This window comes from Falco cherrug, chromosome 6, assembly GCF_023634085.1.
Source record: "Falco cherrug isolate bFalChe1 chromosome 6, bFalChe1.pri, whole genome shotgun sequence".
Classification (NCBI taxonomy): domain Eukaryota; kingdom Metazoa; phylum Chordata; class Aves; order Falconiformes; family Falconidae; genus Falco; species Falco cherrug.
Genome location: NC_073702.1, coordinates 5,637,763 through 5,654,266, shown reverse-complemented (window position 1 = coordinate 5,654,266; position 16,504 = coordinate 5,637,763). Strand labels below are relative to the sequence as shown.

The window sequence follows — 16,504 nt, the reverse complement described above, 5'->3', positions numbered from 1 at the left end:
TCACAAACTCTTTGGAGCTGCAAGTTAGAAAAAAAATATCTAAGCCCATCAAAACTGGGCACTCATTCCAGAATTTCATTGCAAGGATGTGGGAAAGGAAAACATTAGCTGCTTTTCAGATGGACTTTGCTGGTTCTTGAGTAAGATTACTTAGTATTAATACCATGAGACTGGATTCATTCACAGAAGGTGTATCTGACTCCTGTTTCCCAAATTCAGAATATTCATTTTGTGGCCAGCGGCACAAACATCTCCCATGAAACAGTGGACAATGGCTCCATTCTTGAGATTACAGTATGCAACACATGGCTGTGTATTAGCTCAACTCAACCTGCAGGTAACTTATGCACGGATTACTACTGTAAACTCCTGCTGCTGTAATTTGTACGCTCAATTTAATTTGCAACATATACAGCTCTTCATTATAACATTAGATCAGAAATGTGAAAACAGAGTTATCTCCTAATAAAATTTATTACATGGAAACTGTTAAATTTAGCAGGTTGTTGCCAACTTCAAAGGTAAAGCAAAACTAAACAATATTTATCTAACACTCATTTGCTTTGTTGCTTAGCATCATACTCCTAGCTTCAGGGCCTGAGAAGGGAGAATTAATCTAAGGCTCAATTACATGGACTACATTAAATAAAATTTATCTAGAGTGTCAGCAACTAAAGCGATGGTCTGCTTGGATGTTAAATAAATTACTGTGCTTTTTCCAAACAAAACAGGGCATAATCTGGCATACTGAGGAACAGCTTTCCTGCAACACTGTAAAGTTTACTGGAAAGGCAATGAATTGACAACATTACAAGCAATCTCTGTTCCTACATCCGTTCACTGTTTGGCAGTCTCTTAGATAAAAATGTGCTGTGCAATTAGATTGATGGAGCAATAAATAGAGACTATTTTACCAACAACACAGAAAAAGTAGTGGATGGTTTGTACCTTATAAATTCGGACATATTCCTCAATACTGAAGTCTCTAAATTGTTTCCAAAGTGACAACGTCTGCTCATCATGTTCCTCCAGTTTTCTAAAGAAATCCTTAGCCAGCTTTTTTGTGTTTTCATCTTCTGCTGCTTTGTTAATCTGCACATATACCTAAAATATGACACTGAAAATGTTGAAGCTGTGTAATCCTCTCCTCCAATAAAAATAAGCAAAGTTCTACAAGAACAATACAAATGCATTTAAAGATGACATTTAGAACATCAAAATTTTAAAGACATGATAAACGAATACATTTCCCATTTAAAAAGGATGAATGAGCAGTCCAAATTCCAATAGGAAAATGTGCAGCCTATCTTGAAACAAGACTAATGCCATAATTCCTTACTGCTGTCACTATCATCTTCCTCATAATCTTGAAACAACTGTGGCAGCAGAATATGGAAGAATTTATGATTTACACATGAAAGGGAAACCATCACAGACTTTTAAACCAGAGACTTTTCTTCAGATGGCAGTTGAAGCAGCAAAATCCTAGATAGACTCAATGTTTTACAAGCTCATAAAAACCAATTCCACTTCTGACCCAGAAGCTACTTATAGTACTCTGCACTCGTATTAATACATGCTGCCTCTCTGTGGCTGAAGTCAAGTATATGAATGTCAGCATCTGATTAGACACACATACGCACTGTCAGTTCGTTAAAAGCATTACAAACTCTTGTATTGGCCAACTTAACCTATGTACAGCAAATTTGGTTCTCCCATTCATTACCATATTTCTCTATATCTAAAGGTCAAATATTCACCCAGACAATGATTCCTTGCTTTCCACACACAGCATCTTGAAAGCATGTGGAAGAGTTTTTAAAAAGTTGAAGTACTACATAAAAATAATTAAATTAACTAGTGGTTACACTATGTATTTAGACCCAAATAGTTCAATGCTGCTTAACTTTTAAGTCTTTGTAAGAGTTTTAATCCCCAAATCATTGCAATTTTGATAAAAATTTGATAAAAAATAACTAATTATAAAAACTTCGCTCCTGCAACGTTCAGACAGTAAGTTTGGCAACAATACCTTGCTCAAATGGGTTCTGCCTATTAAGAAAAAAAAGCTTCCACAGCAAAACTCTTCAACTTTTCCCCTTCCTTTTATGTCCCAAGATTTTTAGAAATTTGAACAGACAGCACTGCTGACAAGCCTCAAAGATTAATGTTTGCTTAGTTCTGCCACAGAGAAATTTAAAGTAGAGGGAAAATTCAACCCTTTCCAAGAACAATGCTCCCCCTCTTGCATCAATAGCTTCACACATTCTAGCACTCCCCTGCCCTCAATTTGTGATGTTTAAAAGCAAAAATAATGCAAAAGGCATATCTGCATCTGACTCTTCCAAAATGAAAGGTACAAAAATGTTTGGAAAAGTACATTTGTCTACACATTTATTTATATAGAACCAGCACTATGGAAATTTTCTTTTTTAATAACCATAGGAAAGGTTAATTTCATGTCAGTTTCTGACATAAACTAGGAATACTGCTGACAAACAGGTAAAAATTTGGCATATTTGAGAAACTAATTTGGTCTCTAACAACTACTGTTTTAGAATATTTTGCAGCTTGACTGAACACTGTTGTCTGTACTTGAAGGTAGTTTTTTTTAAGGTCATAAAGTCTACATGCTCCTGCAATAGATGGTATTTTAAAGCTTTAGTGCCAAATTCATGTATTCAGAATTTAAATCCTAAGAATGGACTGAAATTATAAAATAAAATGAAACAATATGCAGCAATACACAACCACAAGAATATGACTACTTCTTGTTGTCTCTTTAAATCAATCCTACAAGCTCTAAAACATCTCCATGTTAAGAATGTTAAGAAATAAGGTTTATTGAGCAGGCCTCAGGGATGAGGGAACAAGCAAAGAAAATGTATCTATGTCAAAGAAGCTGGCAAACTCAGAAGGAGTTACTCTGCCACATAAACAAACTGCCTAATATGCATTCAGCTGTAGAGTATCGTGGTATTCAAACACAGTTTTGCCAGCATAGGGAAACAGTTATCCTATGACATACTACCTGAACACCAGCATCAGCAATAGTTCCCATATCTAGGTCAGAGGGTGAAGCACAGCTCAGCTTTGTAATAAGAGAGCACTTGACAACGCCACACAAAACCCTGACAAAGCCCCATTAACATGTGAGATCTTTTAAAGGATGAGGGCTTGAACATGAGCCATTCAGAAAAATTTGTCCACATATCCTCATGGTTATTGGCTTTGTGCAGGTAAGTACGTAAGTCATATTCTCTCGTGTATTAGATACATGTTACACCCAGCACAGTTATCAACCAGAGACCACTGATAAGTATCAAAAGACTGACAAAACTCTTTTTTGCTCATTGCACTGTATGAAACAGGAAGTGACAGGAACTGGTAAAGAGGAAGAAATAAACACTACCTCAGATGGTATTAGGCATGTTGAGTGGCACAAACCAACAACCAAAAACATTAAGACGTGGAAAAGCAAAGCTTGTTAAACTACCTTTATTGCTAACCTGGAGAGTCCACTGAGTCAGTTTTGTCCCTGACACACAGAACTGCCATTGACAGCACTCACACCATGCTGGTGCACCTGGTGGGCAACCAAGAGGGCAACCTCCCAACAAACAGCCTTTACTATTTCTTACACTGCTGGCTCTTTCATACTCATGGAAGAAAAAAGAGCATTCTGCAGTCAGAACAGTATTCTGGAAAGTGACTGTCACTCCTCCTTACCTATTATGCTAAGGCTCCATATTAGATACAAAACACTTTAAAGATCCTTTTCCCCCAACCACAGTGGTTTGTGTATTGAGCAATGGAAATTAAATATTACTTACTCTAAAAATACTAGCAACAAGAGGAATTTTACACTGTACATGCCGCTTCTTTTCACAACTTTGGTAACCAACATACTACAGCATCAGATGCAAGACTCCCATTTCCACTACAGTTATCACAGGGAGCTCAGTGGTCACCTATGTCCAGTTAAGATAGTTGATTATCAGTCATGCCAGCTGTGGTGGTAGCAGCAATCAATGCAACGTAAGTATCCATATAATCACCTCCCTTATGGGGCATATTTTTCAGCCTAATGAAACCTGTCTCTGCTGCCACAGCCTAGTGAAAAATGTCTCTGCTGCCATGGCCCAAGCTAGCACTGATCCTTCAAGTAAGGTCATTTAAACACACCATGAGTCTCATCATGACCCTGCAGACACACCATTCTATGCAAAATTGACAGCTAAGTTAAATGGACTGTCCTTTGAAATTCCTAGTTGGTCTTCTCTGAACTTACCTCAAAAAGGTGTTGTAAAGGACTGGATTTTAGCTTTTCTTTGTTGCCAAAGCATTGAAAACCAACACCCAATAAGCCTTGAATAACAATTAAACGCAGAGTTAGACAACAGCGTAGAGTGTATTGTTTTGTTGTTTTCATAAGCAAGTCTAGTCTTAACATTGTAATAAAACCAATGCCTTACATTTTTAAAAAATAATGGTGTATGCTACAAAAACGAATCAAAAGCATAACCTGTTATTCCACTGCATTACAAAACCCCCAAAACTATAATAGCTAGAAACTAGTAAGAAATACTGATTATTTTCCAATTCCTCATAAATAGAATTTGTTTCTGGACTTGTAGAGAAAATTCTCTTTTACACAGTAAGCAGCTGTACATGAAAAGCCACACAGTGGAAACCGTACCGCAACAAAACATGCTCAAAACTCCTTGTTTTGCTTCCTCCCCCAGCAGTATTACCATTTCAAGGACAATAGAAAATGGGCCACAATATGGTATTCCACATACCGCTCATGCAATATTTTCAAAGAAACTTTTTGCTGCATGCTGAGAATATGCAGCTTTTTTCAAGTATCCAGTTTGGCTTTAGCACTTTCCAAAAGCCATCTGAAAGGGCAAGAAATCCAAATCCCAATCTTTTTGTTTAAATCAAAAAAGCCCATTAACTGCTTCAGTAATCTAGCAATATTAACCCTGCAACCTCTTAGATTATCTGAGGCTGCTTTTAAGACTGCCTCATTTCTCTGAGCTGACAAGGACCAGGACTGATGTGAAGCCAGCATCTGAGGAATAGGTATGCAGGTATCCCTTTGAAAAGCCCTCTGTATCTGAACAAATAGTACTGTCTCAAGAAATTCCCTCTTTGAAACGCCGGATACAGCAGAAGCTGTGGCAGAAGGTAAGAAAAACAAGTTAGCATCTAGGAAATAAAATCAGTCTAATCCTATTCAAAGGGAGTTTCTTTCAGGACAGCTTGTTCTATAAGCAATCAGCTTGATTTCCTAATGATCTCTCTTGAGATATTAGTGTATCTACATATTCCACTTCTCAATGCTGGCTTCACACTCCAACCTCCAGCAAGACTGCCAGTTTTTATTCAACCTAAACGCATCCTTCCACACATTTCTGTCTTCCCCGAACTATCCCCAACCCTTGTTGTACTTGCCAATTACTGGCAAGATGCAGCATGTGTTGGGACTGATTCCGATTTACATGTGCTGACTGGTTAGCCAGGAGGCTAAACACAGAAGTTAACTTTCTCTCCCAGAGGGCATTACATTGTATTTCTACCCCTACTCAGCTGCCAACTGTCACAATACCAAAAGAAATTTGTTCTCTTGGAGACATTTTTCTTTGTCAGATCTGGCTGAAGCTGGCCAATGGGTTCAAAATTTATTAGGAGCAGAACGACAGGAAGACAGAGGGAAAGACAAGTGTGACTGCATAAGCTTTGTTACCTTAAGAAACCTGCCCCAAAACTGTCTAAAGGTTGAGGACTTCTCTGCCATGTTTCAGCAAAATATTTTTTCAATTATTACGTTTTAAAACCTCTGACAATAGCAGCTGTAATAGATATGCCGACAGATTGTTAATTATAGCACTGCTTCTGGGAAAGGACCATTATCATAATATTCCTATGCTATAATTTTGTGAAGCATGACTATATTATTTGTTATAAAACTTGGCATACATTTGAGCTGAGCCAGCCCAAATAAAGAGAGCAGCCATTTTTGAAAGAAATAGTTGGAACTGCTACGTTAAAAGCATGATTCTAACAGTTGTGGGCTGGACAACAGGTACATAAGTAAGTAACAGGCATTGTGATCTTTACACTTTCAGGAAATTTTGTATTAAAATACAGAAAATTCATGATAGACTTAGAAAGTACAATTTAGTATATTCAAAGACGGAGTGAAAGAGGCTGGCTGAGAAGCCCTTTACCCACATTGCATTTCATTGCTTAATTGTCATTGCCACACTCATTATACAATAGACAGTTTTATCACTATGCTAAGGGGCAAAAATGAATGAAATATGCAATGATGAAATTTACTGAACTTTAGGTGAACTCATTCTGTATTCAATTCCAAAGAAAAAAAAAAATTCTAAGTGAAGCAAAACTCTGTTATAAACTGCTGTTTGATCAGAAACAGGATCAGGAAAATCAGCTGTGGAGGAAATAATTTAACAAAGGAAAAAATACTCTATTACTGCTCTCACAGTCATAAGAACGTTACACTCAACTGTCTAAAAGGCAGGAATTTTCTCTAGAGGGAGAACAGGTAGAACTGAATATATGATAGTTATGTTACCTACGCTGCTGAATCTGAATATATAAATGGAACAGAAGTAGGGTATTTACAGTACATTTTCTACCCAGCTCCATTCATAACATTGATTTTCCCATAAACAGTGGCGCCAGTGAAACAGGAGGAGGCAGCATAAGGGCTGGAATGAGCAAAAGTGACTGCTTAACAGACACTGCACTTTGTGTTTGCCATGTAAAAATAAATACATGGACGTTGTTTCCAGAACTTACTGGAAAAGGTGTGGGGGAGTTCTACAGTCTTCACAGGTGTACCAGCTTTCAGGAATGAGGAAGGGGGCATGATTACCTTTTTTTAAAAACAGCTTTTGGGAGGACATTCGAAAAACAGAGGAGAATACGGATGAATTTAAAATGCAAGATTAACGACAGAAATCAACAAAGTTTTGAATCCTATGGATGGGTCAACTGGCACGTTAGAGGGATATTTACAGATCCAGCAATTGGACATGAATGATCTCTGGTCAGGTAATAAATATCAAGCCTTGCTAGGCTGCACATGAAAGAATTTTTCAGTCCTCACTTAACTGATACCATAGATCTTGAGTTGGAAGGGGACCCGTAAGAATCACAGAGTCCAAACCTCTGCTCCTTGCAGGGCTCCCCAACACTAAAACCAAACATCAACCCACTCCCAGCTGTTCTCAAGCTCAGCTGCTTTAGGCTACAGCCGCAGTTTGTACTGGGACAGGGTTAAAGGGGTTTGAGTCTGTATTGGGAAGAGGCCAGGAGGTCCAGCTTGTATTGGACTGGGCCCAGACTGTACTGAGAGGGAGTCAGAGGATACAGTTTGTAATGGGAAGGGGCCCAGTTCCTACTGAGATAAGGCCAGGGGATCCCATTTTTACTGGGATGAAGCCCTGTTTGTACTGGGAGAAGGCCAGGGAGATCCAGTTTTTACGGGGACTAAGCAAAGACTGTACCATAAACAGAGCTAGGAATTCCAGTTTGTATTGCAACAGGTCCCAGTCTGTACTGAGACAAGGCCAGGTGTTCTAGTTTGTACTGGGACTGGACCTGGTCTGTACTGGTAAGGGGCCAAGGGATCCAGTTTGTACTGGGACAAAGTGCAGTCTACACTGGGAGGAGGCCAGGGGATCCAGTTTTTACAGGGCTGGGTGAAGACGGATGGACACTCCAGAAGAGGCAGGAGTGTGTATGTGCGTGCAGGCAAACTCACATGCATGCAAGAGTGATGGCCTTCAGGGCCTACTGCACATTCTCCACCTACACATCTCTCTTTCGCTACGTTTTTAAGGGAAACTGAGTATTTTGGGGGAAGCACTGTGATATCTTTAGTTACAAACTCTCCAGGCCTCAACTTGCCAAAATGCAGTTGCTGTGGAAGGTAATTATTCTCCATGAAAAATAAACTAGTTTTGACAGGGAACAACAAACAGATAAAGAAAACACACAAACACACACAAAGACAACCAAATATAAAATACACATTTTGTTACAATTGTTCTATTGATATGTGTACAGCTGTGGCAGATGGGGCAGGGAATATAGCACCAAAAGATGAGGAAAAGGCTGAGGTACTTAATGCCTTCTTTGCCTCAGTCTTTAATAGCAAGACCAGTTACCCTCAGACTCCTGAGCTGGAAGACAGGGACAAGAAGCAGAATGAAGTCCCCACAGCCCAGAAGGAAAAAGTTAATGACGTGCTGCTCCACTTGGATTCATACAAGTCTGTGGGGCTGGATGGGATCCACCCAAGGGTATTCAGGGAGCTGGTGGGGGAGCCACCATTTATCAACAGTACTGGCTAACTGGAGAGGTCCCAGAAGGCTGGACGTTAGCCGATATGATGCCCCAGAACGGGCTGGAAGGAGGATCCGGGAACCTGCAGGCTGTCAGCCTGACCTCAGCGCCGGGGAAGGTTGTGGAGCAGGTCACCCTGAGGCCATCACACAGCATGTGCAGGACAACTGGGGATCGGGCCGCGCCAGCAGGGGTTATGAAAGGCAGGTCCTGCCTGACTGACCTGATCTCCTATGACAAGGTGACCTGCCTAGCGGAGGAGGGAAAGGCTGTGGATGTTTTCTCTACCTGGGCCTTAGCAAAGCCTTTGACACCGTTTCCCACAGCATTCTCCTGGGGAAACTGGCTGCTCATGGCTTGGATGGTGCACTCTACACCCAGTAAAAAACTGGCTGATGGCCGAGGCCAAAGAGTGGTGGTGAATGGAGTTAACTCCGGTTGGTGACTGGTCACAAGTGGTGTTCCCCAGGGCTCAGCACTGGGGCCAGTCCTGTTTCATGTCTTTATCGATGATCTGAATAAGGGGATCGAGTGCACCCTCAGTAAGTTTGCAGATGACACCTGGCTGGGGGGCAGTGTTGATCTGCTTGCGGGCAGGGGGGCTCTGCAGGGGGCTCTGGACAGGCTGGACAGACAGGCCGAGGCCAGCTGTATGAAATTCAATGAAGCGAAGTGCCAGGTGCTGCCCTTGGGTCACACCAGCCCCAGGCAGCGCTACAGGCCTGGGGAAGGGTGGCTGGGAACTGCCTGGGGGAAAGGACCTGGGGGTGCTGGTCAACAGCCGGCTGAACATGAGCCAGCAGTGTGCCCAGGTGGCCGAGGGGGCCGACAGCATCCTGGCTTGTGTCAGACACAGTGTGGCCGGCAGGACCAGGGCAGTGACTGTCCCCCCGTACTGGGCACTGGTGAGGCCGCCCCTTGAACCCTGGGTGCAGGTTTGGGCCCCTCACTGCCAGACAGACACTGAGGTGCTGGAGCGTGCCCAGAGCAGGGCAGCGGAGCTGGGGAAGGGGCTGGAGCACAAGTCTGATGAGCAGCAGCTGAGGGAACTGGGGCTGTTTAGCCTGGAGGGAAGGAGGCTGAGGGGAGACCTTATCGCTCTCTACAACTACCTGAAAGGAGGCTGTAGGCAGGTGGGGGTCGGTCTCTCTTCCCAGATAACAAGTGACAGGACAAGAAGAAATTTCCTCAAGCTATACCAAGGGAGGTTTAAACTGGATATTAGGAAAAATTTGTTTCCCTAATGGTTTATCAAGCATTGGAACAGGCTGCCCAGGGAAGTGGTGGATTCACCATCCCTGGAAGTATTTAAAAAATATGTAGATATGGTGCTTAGGGTCATGGTTTAGTGGTGGACTTGGCAGTCCTGGGTTAATGGTTGGACTTTATGATCTCAGAAGTATTTTCCAACCTAAAGGATTCTATAGGTAAATTAGCAAGCTTACTCTTCCAGACTGTTACACATACAAAATCTGCACAAGCAGGACAGCATCACAGTAGACATGCAACAGCTATAGTAATATGTACACATTTAATCTGGAGGCAGCAACAGAAATCTGTTCAGCTGTGATAGCTCCAAAGGTATAACCAGCACACTCAGGAAATATTTTTACTGCCCTTTAAAAATAAACCCCAAATTACACATACGTAATCTGAGAAAGGAGCTACTGAGGGACAGAGGGACTGTTGGGTAAACTTCCTCCTGTTATTTCTTGTACAGTAATATAGGTCATACTGCTGATGAATCAGTCTGGATTGTTTTGTTCATGTTTTAAGGAGATTAACTACACACTACATACATGGAAACATAATATTACTACTCTTCATGAGCCCAGAGTGAATCCAATGGGCCTGCAAAAACTGAATTGGAAACCTAGACCATATTATACAGTAGAAAAGGGAACAGGAGAAACAAATATTAAAACATACCAAACTGCATGCCCCAGTCACCAAGGTAATTTATTCTTATTACTTCATGTCCCAGTGCAACTTTGAGATTTGCTATAAAATTCCCTGGTAAGGAAACAAAATTGGCATTATTATTCAGTTGTAGATAGTCTCTCATGTCAACAAAAGTTTTTCTGGTTTTGCAGTCAGATGAACTACTCCACAAAATTTTCTAAAATACTTCACAACTAAAAGCAACAGGCCATGCATTTGAAAGGTGCCATGAAGTTTCTCACACAACAGTAAAAACATACACATGTATGTGCATGCACACACTACAAAGTACATTAATATGAAACACACTTTTTAAAGTCTTCTTGTATGCTCACAGATATGCGGCAGAATACGTAACTCCTGTCACAGTCAGGCAACCTCATACTAGGAGGTTAAGCAAGTACTCAAAATACACAAACTACTGTTAACTGTGACATTAAATAGAGAACATCAAGTCCTGAATCTCTATATACTGCTGGAGCAGTACTGAGCTCTGCACTTAACACACTATGTCTCTGATATGCTCCAAACTTACCATACCAGATAAGCACATCTTGGTTCTAACTGTTATTACAACAAAAAACCTTCATTTTTCACCTGAGCTTAGCTACAATCACAGAATTACAAAGAAGAAATACCCACATCCTTTCCTTTATTTTCTTGTGCTTCAAGGATACCTTTGAATTAAAATACTGATGTAAAAGGATGCAGAAAGCTTTCTTTTCTTCTCTTATGTAAAACTGTATTACAGTTTGCAATGACTTTTGATTCCATTCTCTATAGTCAATTCGTTCTCTTATTATTGGACAAACATTGATCTACAGAAAAAATTTTAAAAGTGATTTTTTTCTACAGCAAAGGGTCCAGAAACAGAACATAAAGAGCCCAAAATACCTGACTTCACTCATCTATCAGTCCATGAAGAGGCATAATTATTAACTTTATGTAATGAATAATTATACATAAATACATTAAGTATAATTAAAACCTAATACATTATTAGCTGTACAGATGCTGTGTTAGTAATACTGGTATAAAGTAATTAACATATAAAAGCAAGCTTTTTGCAAGACAGTCACCAAAACATAACTACCTGACTGCTCTGCAGTCCAGTGCAAATTGGAAATTTAAAATTCAAAGGACTCTCATGACACCTCAATGAAAACTGCCCTGGGTGTCTTTGTAGAACAATTTTAAACTACTTCATTTAATGTTCACAGTCATAAAACTGTATTACGTGCAACTTAATAAATCTGCCAGCACCACGCCGCACTCCTTTCTTCACCGGATAATGAGCAAAAGGGTTTTAATTAGCAAGTTGAGCCTGACACAGCCACACCACTAGAAGAGTGAAAGGTTACCAGTGTTCCCCTGTCAAGTTAAAGAGGAAGACAAAGAAGCCCTTTTAAGAGGCAGTTAAATGTGTACTTACCTACTATTGTGGAACGCAAATGTCCTATGTGAAACCTTTTGGCAATATTAGGGGAGCTGTAACAAATTTTCACAAATAATGTTTGTTTAATGTACAAGACTGCCAGATCACCAAGTCAAAAGAATTCAGCTCACGAACATTGCAAAAGAACTGAAATAAACCCACCATTTTCAATTCTCCCTTAAAATTCCCTGATTAGCTTCTGTTCTAGACAGCAAATTTTCCTATTCAACCAGCTTTACCTCCAGTATCAGCTAACAGCCAGTGTTTTAGGGAAAAAGAAACCACAAACAACCTCACTCACAACAAAGAAGCCCCCAGAACCCAACCATACTAGCAACAAAGGACTTACACTGCCTTCTCAGTTTTGACATATCTTGGACATGTGGATCACTCTCCTCATACCTTTATTAGAAATAAATCTGATACCAGGACAGGTGACCTTGTGTACAATCTAAAAAGTAACTAAAATCACATCATCTTCTGCCAACAATGCCCCTCCAAAAAACCCCCCATACCCATAATTGTTTGTCTCCTGATAATAAAATGGAAGTTCAACTATGAAAATTCACCCTCCAAATTCATGCCAAGTGCTTACTTTCTGTGACTATGGAAGCCTGCTGAGGGAGTATAAGTGAATAAAAATATTTATACATAAAGAGATCCAAGTCAGCCACTTTTCATTTCATGAGTAGGTGACGATGAACAAAATTGCACTGGATAGAAATTTTGGGGCCAGCAACCAAGAAGATTTAGCAAGACAAATGCCTGTCTGCTTCAGCAAGTCAGGGAGGAAGGTTTTAAGGTGAAAAAAGAAACAGGTTAGTGGCTGAAAATTCAGATCATGTTTCTTGATAACAAAATAAAAGGAGCCTACTTAAAATCTGAATGCTATTATGCACTAAATGAGAATATTCTCAGTGGAGGGTAGTGTGAGGCATGAACTGTTTAAATATCAGAAATACATTCTGCTAAAAAGCCTCAATTCCCTAAATATAACTTATACGCTACTTGGCAAATATATTGGAGTATCAAATACAGCTGAATATAATACCGTAAATATGATTTAACTTCACAGGCATCATACATTACAGCAATGAATATCAATCAGCAAAATATCAACAAGCAGACAAGGCAATTTTCTCAAAGGACTCATCACGTGCTTACCTGAACTCAATCACTGCCTTTTGTCTAGGCACTGCAGAGAAAAGTTCACTCTTCAGTCCATACTCTAAGCCATCTTTCAACACCTGATGCAACACAGTCTAAACCATAAGGAAGATTAAAAAAGAAAATGTGTTTCAACAGCAGAAAGTGCGATCAGCAAAACAAAACCAATCACACAAGAGACTGATCCCACAGCCTTTATTCACATTAGCAGTTAGATGGCTGGTCTGCCAAGCAACCAAGATCTCATACCCAGATGAAAATGCCATTAACTTTTGAAAGCTGTATCTGATCAATTTAAAAAGTTAGAGAACTTATAGGCAGAGTTTTGGTGAAAATCAAGGCTGAATCTGGTAAAAACTTAAAAGGAATTGGAAAGCCTAGTTTTCACTAAAATCATTGTTTAGTTACATAAAATGAAAGGGCAAGAGAGTAACCTCAGGGTAACTGGTGGACAGAAAAGAAAATGCAAGTCTAAGCACATGGGTAGAACAGTGACCTCACATAAAAAGGAGTTCTCACGTAAATATGAGTGTTACCTTATGCTAACCAGGACCCTCATCTATCCTAAACTCAGGTAACACATTTTAAAATAAAAAGTACCTTGTAGAACTAGACCATAGGTTTGGGTGAAAAAGTAGGAGAGCTTATGAGCAGTAGACTTCACTAGAGAATCTACCTCATTGTGCAGCCAAATGTTCTCAGCGAGTTTTTGTTGTTATTATTATTAATTAATTAAAAAAAAAACAACCCTACACAGCAGATTTCTAAGCTTCCTCAAAAGCAACATCTTCCCATGAATACATCTTATCTAGGCACACTTCGAGGTGTTTGGCCATTTCTTTGAAATTCCTAGGAATATCCAAGCATTTTGTCAAAGTGTAATACATAGGGGATACCAGATGTGCACAGCACAACAGATCATGCAGCTCCAACCCTTTGGGACGCATCAGACCTCCCACATATTCCTCGTGACTGAGGGCCTACAAGAAATCCAATGAGCATTACCACACATATGCAGGTCACCTGAATAGCACACAAACACATCTCTTTCGCTTCAGGAAATCTCACAAAAATGTACGGGAGTTCTAGTCTTCATGATTTTCACTAAAGGCAATTTATGAGACAAAACAACTACTAAAGAATCCTCTCCATCAGTTCACTGCAGGTAGACTGCAACAACAGCTCATGGAAGGTTTGGTCATACATAACTAACAGCATATTTAAACATCAACCAGTGGTTTAAATGACAGAGACAAAAGAGTCTATTAGATAATAGCTTACCCCTAATTCACATGTGGTTAATTTTCTAAGACTACAGTATCATTTTCCACAAGAGTTGCTAAGCCTATGGATTAAGGCCATGAAAAACATCACAATGTAGCTTGCTCCACAAGTTAGTTGAACTGGCTTAGCAAAGTTTTCAGTCAGTCCCCAGACTAACAGCACCAACCATCCACTCCCCTTTATGAAGCTCCTGCAAATAATCCAAAGTACAACTGAGACACTACTCTTACAGACTGAGTGGTATCTTCCTTTCATTAAATTACTGCTTTAACAAACACAGCGTTCAATTTCAGTCAGGCATTTGACTTTGAGGAATACATCTTCCCTTTTTATTTATGTATTTATTTATTTTGTTTTAGCAACGTATGTAATGATAGCTTTGCTATCAAATACTTTTATTTTGCATATCTTTTTCTAATTTAAACAAAAATCTTTACATGTAAGACCAAAACTTTTGAGTTGTATATTGTAGAAACTAAAAGCAGATGCCAAGCTTAGAGAGGAGTTATGATCAACAGCAAACAGTAGGTACACTGTTGCCTCATAAGGATAAACTTTTGTGAGCCTTATTCCAAGTATTAGGCCTACATAACAAATCAGTAACAGGGATCCTTGAAGAGAACTTAGCAAAAGAGTTTCACACAGAAAACAACTGTTTAAAACAGTAAATGTTCTATAGTTTTACACTGAGGAATTTACTTTTACCTTAACGCACCTGAAATATAGTACTCACCTTTGCTAACAATTCCCTGTTTATCATGAAGTTCACTGTTCCTGGACCAGCGCTGATTTCACTGACTACAGCATCACATTTTAGCTAAAAAACCAAAAAGAAACAGAAACTCTACATGAAAATATATGAACTGGAAAACTGTAATTCAATGCACTATAAGTATTAATTTAATCCACTACAAATGCTAAATGTTATTTATCAGTTTGAAGCAACCACAAATAGATCATTTAATCAATCCTGTTGCAAAAGGGATGATTTTATTATTTCAAATTCATACTTAACAGCTCTGAACATAGCTCAGCCTGAAATGTCACACGTCTATTTTAGCTCAGCCCCTGCATGTGTACAGCCTGTGTAGTGGTTGATCTCTTTGTATACACAAAACCTGAGGCACATTTGACAACTTACACAGTACCTGACAGCACTTGAAAAACAAAAAGAAAAAAATCAAGATCAATGTCTTGAAAGAAAACCTGAGACAGAAGTTTTGGACTGCTGTTTCTTGAAGTTTCTGACTTTAACGCAACGTTCTGCAGTATCCAGTGATATAAAATAAAGATGTTAAAGGCCAATTTATTAAAAATTTCATTTACAGTTTCCGTAAGAGACATGTTTTGAAAATTCTGAACCCATAATGAATATTTGGGCACCCAACCCCTAATTTCAACCTCCTCTTTACACAAGTTTTCATCTCTTCACAGGCTGGGAGTTTTGGATCTCAACCTGTCAGGTACGAAAGTTTAATAAGGAACTAGCTGGTTTTAATAGCCAAGAAATTGTCTTGTAGAAAAAAAAGGGAAGGGGGTGAAAAGCGTATAAAAGATGACACACTCACTTTATCAATTGATTAACATCTTTGAGAGAGGCAAGCTCTACGTTCCTACTGAAGCTCATCAGGATGAAGAAGTTCTACCCCTGTGCTACATCTCCAGCTTAGACACTAACTTAACCAGGAGTTAAAATCACAGTTAGCCTTGAAGTTATTTAACATTCACAAGCTCCAATAACAACAAACTCCAATGTTTATTCACAAGCTACATAAAAAAATATTTCTCGTACTGACTCTGGATTTCCCACCTTATCCTTTTATGAAAGGTCCTTTTTGTGTATGGAGCAGAGAGAAAACAGAAATTCCCATTGGACTTTCTCCATACCATTTGTTCTGCTAAACGTTTTCTACGTAATCTGTCATTTGTCATCTCAGTGGTTTTTATCTCTCTTTAATGAGTGCTTATCTGGCCTCTTCATAGCTTTAACAACCTCTCCTCTAAGTGCCTTGTGGTTCTTTAGTAACCATATCTCCCGGTGCCTAAGGCTTGGACCAGAGTGCCCCTACACTGTAGAGAGACATAAAACCCCCACAAAACAATGTCCCCTCCACAAAGAACTAACAGTCCAAAGATGAAACAAGAAGCACCAGCCAGATGAAATCAAAAGCTCATGGAGACAAGACAGTTCTGACCTTTCTGACAGACAATTCTCAGCACACCAGAGCATGTTACATTTCATTCAGTGTCATGTTGCCTTATTATTTAGTCTATTTTAGCCAACAAGAAAAA

General features: G+C 39.6%; 1 protein-coding gene across 8 annotated transcripts in view; it reads right to left on the bottom strand.

Moving 5' to 3' along the window:
• The window catches only part of RARS2 (arginyl-tRNA synthetase 2, mitochondrial), a 62,953-nt gene that overhangs the window by 34,202 nt on the left and 12,247 nt on the right, over positions 1 to 16,504 (bottom strand). For all 8 annotated transcript variants that reach the window (XM_055713786.1, XM_055713783.1, XM_055713784.1 and 5 more), the window contains exons 4-9: positions 14,946 to 15,029; positions 12,926 to 13,023; positions 11,759 to 11,814; positions 10,315 to 10,398; positions 4,292 to 4,368; positions 949 to 1,104 (exon numbers count right to left, since the gene is read on the bottom strand). In XM_055713786.1, the coding sequence (XP_055569761.1) occupies positions 949 to 1,104; positions 4,292 to 4,368; positions 10,315 to 10,398; positions 11,759 to 11,814; positions 12,926 to 13,023; positions 14,946 to 15,029 (555 nt within the window). The remainder of the gene's footprint in view (positions 1 to 948; positions 1,105 to 4,291; positions 4,369 to 10,314; positions 10,399 to 11,758; positions 11,815 to 12,925; positions 13,024 to 14,945; positions 15,030 to 16,504) is intronic.